This window comes from Pipistrellus kuhlii, unplaced genomic scaffold (genome assembly GCF_014108245.1).
Source record: "Pipistrellus kuhlii isolate mPipKuh1 unplaced genomic scaffold, mPipKuh1.p scaffold_m20_p_4, whole genome shotgun sequence".
NCBI lineage: Eukaryota > Metazoa > Chordata > Mammalia > Chiroptera > Vespertilionidae > Pipistrellus > Pipistrellus kuhlii.
In genome coordinates, this window is record NW_023425540.1 from 48284732 (window position 1) to 48305038 (window position 20307).

The 20307-nt window shown below is 38.2% G+C and overlaps 1 protein-coding gene across 4 annotated transcripts in view; it reads right to left on the reverse strand.

Annotated features, from left to right (window-relative positions):
- SPATA9 (spermatogenesis associated 9) overlaps positions 1-20307 on the reverse strand; it is a 48239-nt gene that overhangs the window by 15293 nt on the left and 12639 nt on the right. For 2 of the 4 annotated variants that reach the window (XM_045571767.1, XM_036411009.2), the window contains exon 3: positions 3907-3998. In XM_045571767.1, coding sequence (XP_045427723.1) covers positions 3907-3972 — 66 coding nt within the window. In that variant the 5' untranslated portion in view covers positions 3973-3998. Of the gene's footprint in view, positions 1-3906; positions 3999-4183; positions 4394-4712; positions 4725-20307 lie in introns of those variants that run through there. The other 2 variants (XM_045571768.1, XM_036411010.2) reach the window with 2 other exon arrangements.

Consider the following 20307-nt stretch of genomic DNA (forward strand, 5'->3'; position numbering starts at 1 on the left):
TCTCCCTACTGGTACATGCCCTTGACCAGAACTGAACTTGGGATCCTTCAGTCCTCAGGCCGACGCTCTATCCAGTGAGTCAGACCGGTCAGGGCTTAGATGATTATTTTTGTCATCATTTATCTTCATCAGAGCATATCAACAAATGCCAGAAAAGAAATTCCAATCACCACCCTCACCTCAGAGACACACAGGGGTACTTAAAGACCATTTACTAAAAGAAACTCCATCAGATTGGTTCAAGAATCCCACCTCAGATTTCTCTATTTGAGCTCCATCCTTTCAATACATATCCTGCTTTCCCTTTTTATTTTATTTTCCCTAGAGCCAGGCCCATTTCTCTATCATCAGCAGTTTTAATGCTGAACTCCAATTTCTATTATGCCAGCTTTTTACTACCCTACAACTATAAAGCCAGCCTGTCAGCAAATCTTACTCAATTCTTCCTCTGAATAGCCCACTTCTCACTGTCTCAATACCAAGTCCATTGTATTTATATACCACCATCATCTCTTCTGGACTAGTAAACTAGCCCCCTCAGTGGTCTCCATGCTTCCAACTTTGCCTGTTTTCATTCTTGTCCCCAACACATCAGCCAGAGAGCTACAATGAAAATGGATGTCAGATCATATCTTGCTTTTATTCTACTCAACTGTTTCAGTGGCTCCCTGATGCACTCAGTGTTAAAGCCAATGTACATACCATGGGAGACAAGGCCCTACAAAGGTCGTGTTTTCTTTGCCACCTCATCTGTTTCTCTCCTTTTTCCTCCTCGTAACTTGTTGAACTAGTTAGGTATACTCCCAGCCCAGGAACTTTGCATTAGCTATGCCATTTGATCCCTCAAGGATACCAATGTTCTCTTCCTCACTTGCGTTAGTCTTAATTCAAGAATCAATTAATTCTTAGTGAGAAAGACCCTCGGTCTTAACCATCAATTGTTATTCTTACCCTTACTTCATGTTTCTTCTATGCTGTATTTTTTTTCCCCTTCTCCTTAAGACCTACCATTAACATAATATGTTTTTTTTTTCTTCTTTATTCTGTTTTTGCTTGACTAGGATTTAAGTTCTATGACAATGTTTTATATCCACTTCGCTTACTCATCATTCCTTAGTGCCTGGAACTGTCTGGCACACAGTAGATGCTCTATAAATGCAAGTTAAAATGAATGAATGAATGAATGAATGAATGAAGACTATCAGAAAAACATCACAGTAATGAGAAATATCATAGAAATATACCAAATATTAAATTAGAAATCACCCAGAAAGTTTTCAGTGCATAATGTAGTTTGTAACTTTCACAATAATGATAGTGCCCTACAAGAAACAGCCCACCAAAAATAAAAATATAACTGAATTATAGAACATCCTAGTTACAATCAGGTAGATTCCTCTATAAAAATTTCACCATCATTCCCATCATAATTTTTTTTTTGCCCCAGACCAGCAAGATGGCCTTTTCCTAAATAAATAAATGCCTAAAATAATAATTTTTAAATTACTTAAATATTAATCACAATGTTTAGAGATTTAAAATACAATTCAATTAATAAAGCCCTCATTTATTTTAGTATGTTTGGGAACTAAAATGCATTATGAAAATTAAAAAATTTGCAGCATTTACAATGTGACCTTTTTTTTTAAAAAAATCTAGTTAACAGTGGAGTATTAGCATTGTTTTCTGGATAATTTATTTTTGGAGAGCAAATAACTTCAACATGTTACCATATCCCCTAACTATTTAGGTTCCCTGCCAATCTCAATAACACATTCTTGACGGTAAATTGTGGAAAAGAACAATGTTAAGTGTTTTGAAAATGAGAAATGAAGAACTTTTAACTATGTCTATGTTCTCTGAGTGGGGTAAAGTTTTTATAAGTAAATGACTTCAGTGAATTGGAACCAGGAAGAGTTCTTTCTTTGAGGATTAGGACACCAATGTTTCACCAGAAAGCATGGTGCCACTCTAGTGATAATGAGGCTATGCAGTGGGTAGGAAGAGATGAAGGGAGTTGTAAAGAAACCTGCAACTCTTTTGATTAAATAAAATACCTGTTCTCTAATATTGGCAATTATGGAAGAATCACAGTTGGAAGGGGCAGTGGGACTTTCCAGGTCTGTGTCTGGCTCTCTCAATAATTACTGCCACTGCTGTGCTGGCCTGAACCATTTTACATCCCAGACCAAGCATGGCCACCTGCCCATCCCTTAATACTCCAGCGCATAGCCAAGAAAACTCTCCAATGCTTCAAAAGACTTATATCAAGACCAGGGGCATATAAAGAGGGGAATCAAAGAGACACTAAGTCTAAGATATGATACTACAAAACCCAACTTGCCTTCTGGAGCTCATAGGCCTTATTCTACCCTATCTAGATGACCTCCGTCTGGATGCCACCTTACCGCTTTGCAACCAGATAACTGTTCTTCACTGTCACCCCTCCTCAAGGTCTAGGCCCAAGACCCATGCCATTTATTCAGATTTACTTGACATTCTGGGAGCATGATGTTTTATACTTTTTTGGTCTAACTGATACTGCTTCCTTTGAAATATTCTTCTCTGCTCCTACCCACTTATATCTTTGCTCAACTTGTAAACTCCTGTTCATCCTTTGACACTCAATTTAAGCATCCTTCCTATATCAAGTCCTCTCTGACCATTCTACGTAGAGTCCTTTATTCCTCTAAATTTCCCTCTTTCCATATTCTAATGCAATTACTTGTTTACTACTTAGTCTCCACTAGATTACGCACAATGAGTGAAAGAATCCTATCACGTTTATCTCTGTATCCCCTCTCCCCAGTCCCATACAGTGGTAAAGTATTTATTAATAATAAAATACTGAATACCAGTCTGATGCACTGGGTGTCTGGATGAATGGTTAAAGGTAGCTCTCATACCTCCTTCTCTGGAATGAAATATATAGATTTTGTGATTATAATGTGTTAACTTGGAATGCTTTTTTGTTTACTTTCAGGTTTTGGTTACATTCTTCATGTTTGACATTGCCAAAAGTCTGACTTCTGGATAAGCAGATTGTTATTGTACCACTTAACTTTACAACGCATTCCATTCCAACTGTGGTCAAAATGACTGAAACACCACTTCCATTAAGAGCTGTGTACTTTCAAGTAAAGAAGGTTACATGTGTCCTCTAAACATGTTACTTTTTCCTGACCATATGTATCTTTAAAATTCTCTCTCTTATCCCTCTTCTAATCCCAAAATTTTATGTTTCAAATCCTTTTTGGAACAGATGTTTAAAACATATATACTTATCTTTCCATTGGAATAATTTATGTCAGTTATGCTTTTTCACTGATTAAAGTGCCAGATATTTTAATTAAAGCACATTTAGGAATTTTTCTGATTTTATAGTAATCATTGCAATTGTGGCTGAGAGAGTTCTAGTTTTTCAATCTAACAATATAGTGACTATCTTTAAATGTAGTTTATTTATCTACTTCACTTCTTTTTTTAAAAATATATTTTATTGATTTTTTATAGAGAGGAAGGGAGAGAGATAGAGAGCCAGAAATGTTGATGAGAGAGAAACATCAACCAGCTGCCTCCTGCACACCCCCCACCGGTGATGTGCCCGCAACCAACGCACATGCCCTTGACCGGAATCGAACCTGGGACCTTTCAGTCCCTAGACTGACGCTCTACCGCTGAGCCAAACCGGTTTCGGCTACTTCACTTCTTTATCCCAATCTCTCCCAATGAGTAAGAGTTGAAATTTGTGGGGTGGGGGTGGGAGGTGGGGGAGAAGCTTGAAGTGAAATTAATGTTTTTCTAATTTTCAAACACTGACCTCAAAAATAAGCATTAAATAACTGATATGATATTAAAAATACAATATACTTCTTATAATTCTTTTCAGTTATGAAATCACATTACCTGATTAGACTGTGATACTCTTGGGATGTTAGAAATATCATCTTTAAACTCATCTACCAGGTCCATGGTTATTCTCTGGATAGGCCCCTCACCTGAGACAAAAAGAAGTTAAAGGGGAGCGGGAATCTTAAAAAAAAAAAAAAATTCCCTAACCATAATTCAAAATAACAGGGAACACTGGGTCCACTGCTTAGGTGGCTGGGAAAACAAACAAACCCTAGGGGGCTTTATTCTGTTTCCCACACCCATATCCCCTTCACAGCAAGCTGGTGTTTACTTCTTCCAGAAAAGTTCTTCAACACCTGCCCACATATCCACCCAATATATCTGATTGACATGATGAGTTCTTGCTTGGGTTCCTTTTGCCTGACAAGCGTGCAAGCCTGGGCAATGCTTATCCTTCTCTCCCATTAGTGAGGGATGCAGGCAGCCTTCCACTCGGGGAAAGCAGGGAAGGGCGGAACCTTCAGCTTACTGCCAGAACTCTTTGTTACCGCACAATGGGCCTCTGAGAACTTGCTACAGAATCTTCTGAGATTACTCTGGCGATGAGAACTGCATTTGGAGGCACAGAGGAAGAGAAAGGGGATTGAAAACTGAACCGCACTAAGGAGTTCCACAATATAAATTGAATTTTGTTCCAATGTCTGCAGTGATACCTCAATTAATGGATCATCTGAGAACAAAGCTCCCTTTGGGATGAGTTGGCGTATGTTTTAAAAGAAATGCTTCACACACGATGCCAAGTGGGAAAGAAATACCAGCAGTTAATTCAGAAGGACTTCTGGGCGGATTGCTTTCCGCACCCACATGAAGGTCACTAGACCCGACCTAGGCAAAACGGTGCGGCCTTTGTTTTGTCTGTCTTCTTTACAATCTCTTCATCCTTTCCCCTCCTGATTCTCTCCCACTTAGATGACCATTATTCTCCTCTTACCAAACCGGGGAGGAACTGCAGGTTGTACAGACTTAATAGACTACCTAGTTACAATTCAGTGTGGATGAGTTGATTTGGTTAACACAAATCCCATTGTAACTTGAAATCTTTTCATTTAATTGTAGCGGAGTGATTTTCTTCAGTAAGCATAAAGCGGCTGCTGGAAGTCTATTGGTGGGAAGTGTTTGGAAAAGAGAAATGTTCATCAGGAGACTCTTCTACCCAGTGGGGTCTGACAGACTCTCACCTTTCACACAGACCTTAGTCCTAAGAAAGCTACCATCACAGCACAACCACCCGTCCTAACCTTAACCTGCCTTCCTTACAGTTTAAGATAATCACACCCTTAACATTTGGAAAGTGCAATCATTGCCAGAAAGAATATCTAATTATACAAAGGTGAATATACAAACCGGGGTCTATAAGAGAACAAAGCTCTTTATTTGCCTTTATCAGGATCCTTGGCTATCTGAATCTTCCTCAGAGGAAACGCCTGGCAGGACCTTCTCTTATCTTCTTCCCTGGTCTCACTGGCATCTACCCCCTAATTCTTTTTATCTATCTATTCACCAACAGGGTCCCACCTCCCAATTGGTTTCACCCAGTTTTCTTCTCTTTTCATCAGTTCTTGCTCTCCTGGGCATCCTATAAAATTAACACATCTACAAGAAAAATATTTTTCATGCTACTATTTTCTACACTTCAAGCATAACCCAACCATGTGTGTTATGCTAACAAAGTCCTTTTTGTCTCTTCTTTCTAATGGCCCTGATGGAAAAAAGACTGGGTGTAGTGGTGGTTGTAAAGAAAAAAAATTCCACCCTTCCACATTTATATTTGTGACCATACGATAATAGTTTGCTTTTTATTTAATCATATTTATATATTTATATCCTGATATAACATCTTAAGTGGTTTTAGATAAAGTTAGATAAAATGTAAATGAATATTATTTTCTTTATTGTTATTTTTTACAACTTATATTAGAGTGCTCCATACTGATGCATTCTAATACAAATTTGAGGCAGCTTGTATGTAAGTAGCATGTTTGTAAACTGAATCTTTTGAAATATACTAAGGAAGCCCTGGCTGGTTTGGCTCAGTGGATAGAGTGTTGGCCTGTGGACTGAAGGGTCCCAGGTTCAATTCCCATCAAGGGCATGTACCTTGGCTGTGGGCACATCCCCAGTGGGGGTTGTGCAGGAGGCAGCTGATCGATGTTTCTCTCTCATCAATTTTCTAACTCTCTATCTCCCTTCCTCTCTGTAAAAAATCAATAAAAAAAAATACATATTTTTTAAAAGAAATATACTAAGGAAACATTTTCTTTAAAAGTAATTCTGGTTAAATTATTCTGTTGGGTAAATAATACTTGTTAAACCAAAAATAAATTGCTAATACATCTCTTGTAAATACAGATTTTTTAAAAAGATGTTTCAAAACAGGCATATTTATATCATTTTTCTTCTTCTTCTTAAAAATTCTTTAAAAACTGTATTCTACCAGTTCAGTTGGGTACCATTATATATAGACCTGGAAAGCCTGATGGAAATCTTCAAATAGTTACAGTAAAGTGCAGAATTAGCAACCTCAGAATTACTGCCCAAGTTTTGGGATTGCTGATATTTGATAGTATGGTAGGAAGTTGAGAAAGTCAAATTTGTTTGTTCACTATTTTTACTGTCTACATATATAAAAGCCTAAATGACCATTACGACCAGATGACTGGATGACTGGACAACAGGCCGGTAGCTATGATGCACACTGACCACCAGTGGGAAGATGCTCAATGCAGGAGCTTCCCCCTGGTGGTCAGTGAGCTCCCACAGCCAACCTCCTGTGGTCAGCCAACCTCCCACAGTCCCTCCCCCCCTGGCTGGCAGTCCCCAATTGGCCTTAATTGAGGCCGGCCAGTTAACCTCCCAGCCCCAATTAGACCCATTAGGAGTGGGCGAGATGGATCCCTGATCCACCCCAATTGCTGGCTAGGCCCAGGGACCCTGCCAGTGCACAAATTCATGCACCGGGCCTCTAGTCACAATATAAGCTCCATGAGTGCAAGGATTCTGGTTGGCTCAAGGCTATATTCCCAATAGTTAGCATGCTTTTACAATTTCACAATATTATAGTAAACATTTCCTGAAGTAATGTCATCAAATTTGTTACTGATATCTCAGGCAGGAGGAAATATTTTTATCATTAACACATTCATTATGGAGTCAATCAATTGATCTACTAGTGCAGAACACATAAGACATTATACAGTATATATACAAATATATGCACACATAATGCTTATCAAACATTAGAGGGAAAAAGCTTTTTCTTCTACATACAAAGCACTGCATTATTATCTATTTAACCCCTCAGAATAAATACTGGCTCATGTCACATGCCCTAAGTAACGGAATTAATTAAATCAAGATAAGCTCAATAAAAACTAGAAAACAGATACAATGACAACATATGCCTTTGATGTGCTTTTCTGCTTTTTAGGGGGTAAATAATACTGAGTATATTAATTGCAAATAATCTATTATTCTTTATATCTGAGAATAAAAAGTAAATGTATAGCAGGTTAATGGGGTTAGTATTGGTAAGTATGAGTAAAGTATATGAAAATATGTAATACAGTAGATATCAAAACAATGTACATGTGAAAAATCTCAAAATGTTTATTTTTTAGAAAATAATCCCTAAAACTGAAAACCAGTTGAAAAAAATTAGCTGTACACCTAAAAATGATTTATTTTGAGTGAAGTTAGAACATAGTTCAAAAGATGCAAAGACAAAAAGAACTAAAAAGACATTTTAAATTTATTCAGTCATTTTCTTTGTAGTGTTAATATTGGTTTTCTTTGAAATTTTCCTCATACTACAGGAAAGCACACTTGTATAGATGAACAATGTTATCAAGAATTTCAGTAAAATATAAAAGACTTAATGAAAAAAATCAAAGAACAAAGTAAAACATTGTAATGCTGAACAGAATTGAAAATATTATCATGAACGAATGATTTTTAAAAATACATTTCTTTTCTAGCTGCACAAACTTCAAAGGCTAAAAACATTGCCAACTGGTAGAAAAGAACACGCAGGACTCCTTGGAAAGGAGGAAATAGTTTCTCTCAGTCAGGGGCAGAAGTACAAGGTGATCCAGGGAGATCTCAGGCCAGAACAGAAGAAAGTTTTTTGAAGATTAATGAGGTCCTATTAAAAGGACACAGCAGCCAGCTTCAGGTGGTTTCTACGGGCCTTCAATGTGATGACTATGATTTGGGCTTTCCAATGGAAGGATCAAGCTATTATCATGCTAATCCAGTGGTCAGTACAGCATCATTAATTATGGGGCAAACAAATCCTATGTGTCTCCTAACATAATGCAATACGAATTACACACCATCTATGACATATCCTAGCCAAAAATGTTCCAACTTGATCTAACTTTTAGATCTATCTTCCAGTTTCCCAGAATACAGGAGATGGGCAAATAATCTAATTCAGTGCTTCTCAAGCTGTAGTAAAGAACCAGTACTTCTGTAAATTAAAAATGAATTATCTGCTGAAACCGGTTTGGCTCAGTGGATAGAGCATCAGTCTGCAGACTGAAAGGTCCCGGGTTTGATTCTGGTCAAGGGCATGTACATTGGTTGTGGGCACATTCCCAGTAGGGGGTGTGCAAGAGGTAGCTGGTCGATGTTTCTCTCTCATCGATGTTTCTAGCTCTCTATCCCTCTCCCTTCCTCTCTGTAAAAAATCAATAAAATATATTTTTTTAAAAATGAATTATCTGAAAAAAGGGAAGTGCATATGAAAACATCAAGGTGGTTTTGGTATTTATTTTTAAATATTTATATAGTCAGGTAAAATTATCTTTTCTTTTGAAATCTTCTGGTTTTCTTGTTAAAGTAGTTTTTTCATATATATATATATATATATATATATATATATATATGATTTTGTCTGTTTTTTTTCTTTAAAAATTAATTTATTATTTTTAAATGTTCTATCTATGCTTCATTTTTAATAGACTGTTATTTTATTCTATCTGAGTACCCAACTGTTTTAGTACCACTAATTGAATAAGCTATGATTTTCTCATTGATATGAAATACCACATATCTATATAGACACACACAGAGATATATATTATGAACTATTTCTGAACTTCCTAGTCTGGCCCTCTGACCTATTTGTCTATTTCTATAGCATTACAATACTGATTTGTAGTATGGTTTATTTTCTGTTAAGGAAAGTTTCTGTTGCTCTTCTTTTTCATTCTGTTATTTCTAGTAGAGTGACCCCTCAAAACCCAACCCCTACCTAATCTTGTTTTTTACACTAATCTCTTGGATTTCAGTATCATTGGAGAGGAGAAAGGGTAGTTATCATTTTATTGCTTCTTTTTCCATACCAATTATTTTGTTATCATATTTAACTGCATTCACTAGGACTTCAAAATGAAAGCTGAATAATAATGATTACAGTAGAAACACCTATCTTGTTCCTGTTTTCCATTAAAATGACTTCAATATTTTACTGCATACCAAAAACTAACTGCAAACATTATTCTAAGCCGGGACCGGTTTGGCTCAATGGATAGAGCGTCGGCTTGGGGACTGAAGGGTCCCGGGTTCGATTCCAGTCAAGGGCATGTACCTTGGTTGCGGGCATATCCCCAGTAGGGGGTGTGCAAGAGGCAGCTGATCGATGACTCTCTCATCGATGCTTCTAACTATCTCTCTCCCTTTCTCTCTGTATAAAAATCAATAAAATATATTTAAAAAAACCAAAACATTATTCTAACCAGCCCTTCATGTATTTAGTTTCCTTCCATTGCCATTCTGGTTTTGTTTGTTTTTATTGCAAATGGTTGTTAAATTTTATCAACTTCTGTTTCATAGTCTAGGAATAGGATCAGTTTCCCCCCTCAATTTGTTGATATTGTATAATAAATTTGTTGATATAATAAACTTTCCTGACATTAGAAACATCTTACTATTCCCAAAAAAAAGAATTTGCAGGTGATTTGGTTATAGTGTATTATTCCTTTGATATTTTGCTAGACTTTATTTGCTAAGATTTGATTTACACTTCTTTCAACTATACCAAAAATGAGACTGGTTCATGGCTTTCTTTTTTGTACTTAATAGTTTAGTATTACAGTTGTGTGCATATGAATTGAGAAGGAGTCCATCTTTCACAAGTGTCTGGAAAAAATCAGAATTATTTGTAATTTATTTTTTTCTTGTCTTTTCCTTTTTTATAATCTATAACAATAATAGCATAATATGCAAATCGACCAAATAGCCGAACAGCGGAACGACCATCTGGACAACCCTCCGGACCTTCTGGATGAAGCTGGGGTTGCGAGGGCCAAGGCAGCCGCCAGGGCTGCGAAGGTCCACTCTTGCACAAATTTTGTGCACTGGGCCTCTAGTAGAGCTACAATTTAAACACAGTAAAATTTCTTACATTTTTTAGTACTAGTAAGAATTCAATTGTGGAACTATTTGATCCTAATATTTTTAAAAGCTATATTTACCAACTTTTAAATTTCACTTGTATATGAAAATTTTTTTGGGCAGGTTTCATAATTTATGTTCTATTAGGCAATCTTCTTTCACAACAGTTTCAGTTATGTTGTCACAGTTGCATATAATTATTTTAATCTTGTAGATGGATATTATTTCTAAGCTTATACATTTTCTTTCTCTTTTTTTCTTTAAACCATGCTCAGGATGAATTTAAGATAAGTGTAAAATTTTCCTGGTTTTAGTTTTCCTTTACTAATGAATGTGCCCTAGCCAGGTTGGCTCAGTGGATAGAGTGTCGACCTGAAAACTGGAGGATCCCAGGTTCAATTCTAGTCAAGGGCACAGACCTAGGGCGCAGCCCTGGTAGGGGGTGTGCAGGAGGCAACCAATCAATGTGTCTCTCGCATCAGTGTTTCTCTCTGTCTCTCCCCCACCTTCCACACATTCTCTCAAAATCAATGGAAAAATTCCTTGTGAGGATTATTAAAAAAAATAGTGTATTCTAAATATATCTTTTACTTTACCCCATAGATATTTGAAATAGTAATTTTAAATGCTTCCATTTATTTCCTCTTTGCTACAAGAACTATCTTAATTATGTTTTTAAATTTATAAGTAATTAAGATTTGATACTCTTATTACTTATTTCTACTTGATTGGCTTTCCAATCAGATAATACAGCCTATAAAATCTCTACTTTCCTGATTTTAAGGTTCCCTTTGAGTCCAACTACCTGACAAAATTTACATAAAGTTTTAAATCATACAAAGGAAACATGTTTTGTCAAAGAATATGAAAATACAATAATCTGAGTTTATCGACTGTATTATTAAATTATTTTATAGCATACTAATATTTGCCTAATAGCTCTATTACTGAAAAATAAGTGTTAAAATATTTCACAAATTGTATTTTCATCAAGTTTTCATATTGTATTAAGTGCTACAATAGATGTGGAGCTCAGAAATGCTCATACACTGGTATAAAGAATGTTACCTACTTTGAGAACAATTAGTATTATTAAGTACAATTAAAGATATTGTAGCTATGAACACCATTTTCAATCTTAAAAATATCCACCAGAAGATTAATATGATCTCTGAATGAGTAATAATCTGGCCACTCAGTGTATATCCTATATAATAAAAGGCTAATATGCAAATTCTTCCTTCAACCAGGAGTTCTACCAGGAGGCAGGCCAGCCAACCAACCACTCATGACCCCTTCCCCTGGCCAGGCTGGCAGGACCCCAACCATGCATGACTTCATGCACCCATGCACGAGTTCAAATACTGAGTAGCCAGAATATTATGCTTTCAGAGATCATAATAATCTGGCCAATCAGTGTATTTAAATACATATTAAATTATTTTAAGTATTCATTATCTATATATGATATTTATGGCCTTTGGTTAGAAGTCTTAGATTTACTCACACTGTAACCTCTGCAGAGCATGACTAAAAATACATATTTGTATTTTTGCCCCTGCACTTATGATTATACAATGTATAACTTAATTGCCTAGATACATAAACTGGTGTCCCTGTTCAAACCAACAATGTTAAAATATAATGAAAAAGAAAACTAGTAATTTACATAATTATAAAAAAATTGTTATGTTCACTCAACAGTGCTAAAAATGAAAACACTAAAGGATGCATTCCACTCTTTCATCCAACACTTTGACAGCAAGTTGATGACACCTCTTTAAAGCTCAGTCCATATGCCAATGTATCTAAACTCACCATGAGACTACATTTATTTTTATTCAGTACCAACCAATCCTCTTAGGTATTTCTAAGTTACTCTGTACAAAAACAATTTTTACATGTTTAAAATGTAATAAATTGCTCACAGTCCTAAATTGTGAAGACAACATGTAACATTTATATTAATAACAATGTCTTTTATTTTAAAATAAAGTCTACCTGGTTAATAATTTAAACTGTTTTTACCTGATTTGTGGGTATTTTTTATTATTTTTTTTTACATGAAAAAGCCAGTAAAACTCAAAACTAATTATGTCTAGTATGCATTATCTTGGCAGATAGAGGATTGAAAAAGCAAAGAACTCTTTGTTTTTTTTCTCTTAAAGGGATGTAGTAAAGGCAGATTTCCTCCTAGATTTTATGTAAAACTAGAGGCTCAGTACAGGGATTCATGCACCAGTGGGGTCCCTCAGCCTGGCCTGTTGGGGTCAGGCCAAAAATAGCTCTCCAACATCCCCCGAGGGGCCCCAGATTGTGAGAGGGCAGTTCTTGGATGTGCACCCTGGAATCGAGCTCCCTCCTCTCTGGTTCTGGGTGCTTCACCCAGAACCACAGCTGCCAAGTCACCACAGCTCAGTAGCTCCTGCATTGAGCGTCTGCCCCCTGGTGGACAGTGCACATCATGGTTACTGGCCAGTGGCTTAGGCTTTTATTCTAGTATATATAGATAGGAAGCGGAATGATTATGCAGACCATACTTAAGTATTATTATCTATACAAATGACAAATTTAACAAATCATCATAAACCATTCTGTTCTAGCAACATGCAACAATAGTTCTGGCTGTTAGCACTGAGCTTCATTCCTACTAAAGTCAAAATTTGTAAATTCTGAGGTGGGCTAGACCAGAAGGAAGCATTTATTTAGGAAGAAAATAGTATTAGGTCAATTGCCAAGAAAAATTAATATTTATAAAGTAGATTCCCCCTAAAGATCTGCAATCAAAATTTCATGAAAATAATAAAAGCTTTTGTGCTTGGACTAAAATGTTAGTAGAAGATCCATGTAAGTAAGATCAGTGCTAAAGTAAATATTTGTAGGCTGAGTAAACACCATTTTATAAAAGTGGTCATGAGATGTAGACTTTGTACAACAGTCACCTTGGAAAGCTTGACAGCCTTCCTACATTTCACATATTGATGGTAACATCCTGCAATAGTAAGGTTAGATTTCTAATTCAGCAATGTTCTATAAAATAATAACAGTGGACTAAAGCACTTCATGGTGTCCCTTGTACTGAACTAAAATTAATGGAGTATATTTAAATTCTTAAAGGATTGTTTAGTAGCTTGTTCCATTTAAAACTATACCAGAAGTTTCATTTCATGACACCAAGGATTCTTTTAGGGGACAACTTAAGAACACAAAGTACTTGGCTTTTGGTCAACAAAGTTGGTAGAGAAAAAATATTTCTCTCCAAGAAGTAGGAAACATGACACAGCATAACCTAGGTATTTAAGATAATAATGGCAGAAAGTATTTTTTATGTTGTCTTCAAATTTGGGGCGGAGAATCTTAGTCTGATCTGGGGATCTACATCTAGTTTGTTCTCGTATTTAAGAATAAGTATCTAGCTGAAACCGGTTTGGCTCAGTGGTAGAACGTCGGTCTGCAGACTGAAGGGCCCCAGGTTCGATTCCGGTCAAGGGCATGTACGTTGGTTGCAGGCACATCCTGGTGGGGGGTGTGCAGGAGGCAGCTGGTCGATGTTTCTCTCTCATCGACGTTTCTAACTCTCTATCTCTCTCCCTTCCTCCTCTCTGTGAAATATCAATAAAATATATTTTTTTAAAAAAAGAATAAGTATCTATTTTGGAAATCCCTCTCAAGGAATATAATGTCACAGACAGACGACCATTTGTTGGGTGCTAATTCGGGGAGGAAGGCCTCGATAGCCCCAATTTACAGATGCTTAGAAGCATTAAGTGATTTTCTGCTATCACACAGCTGCTGAGGGGTAGAAGTGGGATAAGAACCAAGTCTTTTGGGCTCAAATCCACTGCTCTCTGGCATATGCTATGTATCTATACATTGTTCCCACATATTTAAATAGAGCAGAGCCTCTATCGAGGAGCATTCAGCACTTTGTTCCTACATAACACATTTATTTCTTTAAAAGTCACAATAAAGCACCATTTCTTTTAAATCAGATGACTTTATTCAATTAAACGATGTATTCAAATAGCATTTTTTTTTTCTTTTGGAAAAGGCTAATTAGAATCCTATATAATAAGGAGGTAATATACAAATTGACCATCACACCCTCACAAGATGACTGCCTATGACCAGGCCAGCAGGGGGGTTAGTGAGGGACGAATGAATGACTGAACAAGCAGGCTGTGTGGGGTAACCAGGCCGGCGGGGGGCAATGAGAAGTGACCAGGCCAGCAGGGGGGGGGCAGTTGGGGGTGACCAGGCTGGCGGGGGGGGGGGCAGTTAGGGGCGACCATGCCAGCAGAGAGGCAGAGTTGGGGGTGATCAGACCAACGGGGGGGGGGAGGGGGAGGTAGAAAGAGGTGACCAGGCTGATGGGGGGGGGGGGGAGTTAGGAGTGACTAGGCCAGTGGAGGAGCAGTTGGGGGCAACCAGGCCTGCAGGGGTGACAGTTAGGAGCAATGAGGCTGGCAGGGAGGGGGCGACCTGGTCATCAGTGGGGGGCAGTTAGGGGCGACCAGGCGGGGGGTGGGGGGTAAGGGGAGTTCAGGGTGATCAGGCCATTAGGGGGGGTAGTTAGGGGCAACCAGGCCTCTAGTTAAATATAAATAGGGAAAACAGCAATTGTAATATTTTCCCTATTTACACACACACGCACAAACACCCCAAAGGGCCAAAATATTCACTTTCTATGAAATTCATAAATAATATATAAACACGTCAAAGGAAAAAGACTGATGAAACAAAGGATTCCTCCATTTATTTAACGAGTATTTTTGGAAAGCCTTCTACATACCCTGCACTGTACTGTATGTTAGGGATAGAATGAACGAGTATTCATTGATTTCATTCCATATTGCTAAAAACTGGCTTATTTAGGATAATTCCATTTTACAGAAATATGTGTATACACACACACACACATATCAGGAGGGGCATTATCAAGTGGTCATCAGTGGGTGGTCAGATTTGTAACAAAATAATGAACAAGCAATCAGGAGAAGGTGACGCCCCATCATACCTCTGCTGATGCCACTGCTGGCAGCGCAAACTTCAGCTGGTCCTGGTTACCTGAGCCTCAGGTGGCCTGGGCGACTGGGGAGCCACCATTCAAGGCTTGTCTGTATTTCAGGCCAGCCTGGGTGGCTGTTGAGCTGAGGGGACTAGGGGACTCTGGAGGCAGGCTCTTCGCCTGCCACTCCAGCAGGGCGGAGGGGACTGGGTGCCATTATCTTGTGACTGTGGGCACCACCATCTTTGAGGACAGGACAGTCAATTAGCATATTCCCTTCTTATTGGCTGTGGGCATGAGGGTCAATTAGCATATTCCCTCTTTATTAGATAGGATAACTTCTCTTGGTGGAAGATAAATCTCTAACTGACCCCTTTTTAGGTTTCTGTTTTTGTGGTTAATCATTTGTTCCATCTATTTGTCCTGTGTACTAGACTATCTTTGAACATGTGACAGATGCATGGCTGTCACAGCTGCTAGTCTAAAATGATAACAAATAGCTTTGGGGAATCTAAACAGAAACAGACTAATATGAAACAGCTGACAGAAGATAATAATTTTTTATTTAATTTAAAAATTTATTTTATTTAGATGCATATGTATAGAATTGTGTTGTTAATCTATAAGAAATAGTTTTAAATAAAATATGGATATCCATTAATTAATAAAAAAGTCAGTAGAGAGATAAAACTAGTTCTCATAAAATAGTTCATATATATTATTAAATATTTCATTCATGAATTCAATAACTCCATATAGGAGCATGTCAGTGACCATTTTATAAATATATTAATGGTTTAATCAGAATAAAAAGTCGCTGATTCTCAACTTTTTCATTTTTACAATTATGTCCAGAGTTAATCCTTAACATTTTCTTTAAAAGTCAAATAAAGGTCAGCTGGTAATAATGTTTATGAAGTATGTTTCCCTAATACAATTTTGTAAAAAGAAAATTAATTGAGTATTTATGGAGAGCCTGCTTTGAACCCAACACTGCACGTTTATTTGAATGATGGTAGACTAGATTGAATTTCACTGTAATCTAATAGTTATCCAATTTTTTGCCACAGTGTAAGAAGCCTTTTCATTTTAAATAATTTTTTTACAGCTAATAACTGTCAAGAAACACACAAACATTAATTGAAATTTGAAACAACACAAGAGTTAGTGAAAACCTATTTCCAGTGTACTGTATTTCTAGTATTTTTCCATGGTTTCTATTCAAACAATCTAAGGTTCCTATTACTCAGAAACCTTCACAGATTTATTTTTAATATACAGAAAAAATTATCTATTGCCTTCCTATTTTATTTCTGAAAGGAAAGTAAAGAAGGCACGGAAAGAGGAAAGGCAAATGTTTTCTGTATTGTTTGAAGGTTCACTGATTTCTGAATCACCTCCATTTGATCTTATCCCTCTTGTGGAAAAAATCCATTCCTCAGACCTCTTTTAGGTTGATTAGTACCAAATTCTTTACTTGCCCATTTGATTCCTGTAGGCTATGATGTTTTCCAACCAAGAGAGGATTCCATCCTTCCTGCAGGAACTGCTCCACAGTCAGTATCAGAGAGGCCTCAGGCAGATCCTCTGCTTTACATTGTAAAGGTAAATTAAGTCTTCCCCCTCCCTGCTCATTCCTTTAATCATTTAACAGATTTTCAAAACTTCAATATCCCTTTCACTAAGTTTCTACCTTTCTCAAACTTACCTAACCAGAAACTCTGAGTTTATCATAAAAACTTTCAACAATGCTTATTTTGTTTGATATATATCATATAAAATACACAATATAAAATTTTGTATGTAAAGTCTATTTTATATTCTAATTCGTGCCCCTGTGGGGTCCCTTGGCCTGGCCTGAGGGTTTGGGCCAAAACTGGCTCTCCGATACCCCCTGAGGGGTCCTGGATTGTGATAGGGTACAGGCCAGGCTGCGGGACCCCACTGGTGCATGGCTGGGGAGGGACATGACAGGTTGGCCAGCCAGGGAGGGACTGGGTGTGTCCAGCCCATCTTGCTCTGTCCCCATCAGCCAGACCCCAGTAGCAAGCTAACCTACCAGTCAGAGCATCTGCCCCTTGGTGGTCAGTGCACATCTTAGTGAGCGGTTGCGAGGCCCTAGCATATCGTTAGCATACTATGCTTTGATTGGTTGAGCAGACAATTGAATGACTGGACACTTAGCATATTAGACTTTCATTATATAGGTTTTAAAAGCCTAAGCAACCGTTCAACTGTTCGACCAGTCACTATGACATACACTGACCACTAGGAGGAAGATGCTCAATGCAGGAGCTTCCCCCTGGTGGTCAGTGAGCTCTCACAGAGGGAGCACGGCTCAGCTGATCAACAGTCGCCAGACATTGGGCTCATGGCCCATGGACACTTCCCTGGGTGCCCCTCCTCCATCCAGACCTGTACCAGTATTGGGACCGGCATCAGGACCAACTGGGCATGAGTCTGCGGTCACTTCCCGGTCATAGGCGCTCTGGTATTGCCCTAGGACAGGCTCACAGAGACTGCAGTGGAGCGCAGTGAGCCTACCGAGTGGTAGCGCAGCAGGCACAGCAGGGCCGGGATGAGCAGGTGCAGAGCACTGCCTGGCCCAGGCTTGGCTCCTCCCCAGCTGCCTGCCATTTTGCGCACTACTACATCCTTCAGGGGATGTTGGACTGCCAGTTTTGGCCTGATCCTCGCAGGCCATGCCGAGGGACCCCACCAGTGCACGAATCTGTGCACTGAGGCTCTAGTATCCAATAATAATAAAGTACATTGTTCATTTTTTGTTTAATATTTCTGCTTTACAGCTAAAGAGCCAACAAGCTCCTTGCTTGCAGGAACATGCCTTATCAAGCCACTTGTACTAGTATAATATAGTGGGGCAATGGAAGGTTTGGGTTTGCCATTTTGACCCTGCTGTATTTGAACCCGAGGGTGTTTCGATACAAAAGATTTTTAATAAAAATATTTAATATCAAAAGCAAACATAAACGAATCTTAGAAGTCCACAGTCAGCTAAATTATCATTCAAAAATAAGAATAAAAGTGTTTGGGCTTTTTTCCAGACAAGAATCAGAAGAATTTACCAAACCTAGAGCCTATTCAATTTTATTCTTGAATGACAATTTAGCTGAAAGAAAGATGGGGGTATGATAAAGTTAATAGAAGAGATTTATTAGCACATGAATAAATCTAACCGAACATTGAACTTTAAACTTATAACAAGGACTAAGTTTAACAGTAAAAACAGAAAGCTAAAATACTGGGTACAAGAAGAGGACATGTGTGAGCAATCTGGTTGTTCCCCAGCTGAAATCCCAGCCAAACATAAGCATTATCTGTCAGACATGGGAGTGAAAGTGGTCTCCAGATGATTCCAGCCCCAAGTCATTGGGCCACTCAACGCTGTTGCTTCACTGTGAGCCATTAGAATCTACTCTCTCTCATCTATTATATATATAGAAAAGCCTAAGCGACCTTTACAACTGAACCACCAAATGACCAGAACGGCTGGTCAACCATTCACTATGATGCGTATTGACCACCAGGAGGCAGATGCTCAATGCAGGAGCTGCCTCTGGTGGTCAGTGAGCTCCCACAGCCAACCTCTCATGGCCAGCCAACCTCGCCCATTCCCTGCCCCAGCCTATTTCTTTCCCCGGTCCCTTTCCCCGCTGACCAATTTCCTGCGGTCCCTCCCCCATCCATCCTCCCAGCCAGCAGGCTCCGATCTGCCCAGCCCTGATCAACCCGGCCCCAACTGGGACTAGGCGAGATGGCTCTGATTGGCCCTGATCACTACGAGGTCTAGGGACCCCACCCTTGCACAAATATGTGCACTGGGCCTCTAGTATTTATATTTCATCAGGGTTAGCCAGAGAAATGCTATGGTTCTATTTCTGTGACTTATCCTGATGAATACAGTTGTTGACAAATCCAGCCCTGCTAGCCCTTGGAGAGACTTGGTAGGGATGACACCAGGAGAGGGAAATATCCTATCTTATTTTGTTCCCTCTGGCCTTCCTGTTGACAAAATGCAACCAAAAGCCAGAAAGGAGAAGGAGTCTGTTGATATACAAGGTGTCCCAAAGAAATGTATACACACTTTGAATGATTATAAAGTCAGTGTTTAATAACTTACAGTTGATTTTTGAAATTTAAAAGAATCTACAAACATGAATAAATTTTTTGTCAATGCCTGTTTTCAAACTAATTACCACTCTGGTCCAGGCACTGCGGATAACACAAAGCAATGGAATTGCAAACATCAAGAATCATTTCATTCGGTATTTGTGCACCCTCGATTTGTCAACTGTTGCCAGTTTTGTACTGTAAACTTTATTTTTTATGTATCTCTATTAAAAAAAGAAGTCTAATAGCACTTCAGGATAAGTTTTCTTTGTTCAAAGCTTAGTCTGGCTTCACCCATTGTTTCAAACCAGTTAAACCTGAAAAGGAGTGAAAATTGAGTTCAAGTATGTATGTATTTGGGGGACACCCTATGGTTCATACAGCCTAGCTTCCCAGTACACTGAGCAGGGTGGAGAAGAGAAAAGAGTGGGACTGGATGGGCAAAGAAAGAGTTAAACTGTTAAAGAAAAGCTGTGTAATTATTACCGTAAAATTCAGAATGGTGGTCACCTCCAGAAGGGTGAGTCGATAACGATCCAAAAGGGACACATAGGTGGTGGTGGTGAGGGGGGTAGTTTCTTAATCGGAATGGTGTTTGAATGGGTGTTTGTCTTACAATTATTCACTAAACTATACACGTAGGTTTTGTGCTTTTTGTATATTTCATAATTTAAAAGTTTAAAGAAAAAACAATGCTGAACAATAAGCACTTGTCCATCTGAGTTCTAAAAGTCATAATAAATTTTCAGATGAGCACAGCTGCAGCACTTAAAACAAGTCTGTTTAAAACAAGAAAATTTGTTACAGAGAAGTATACAAGTCCTGACAAGGGAAAGAATTAAATAACTCATAACTAAAAG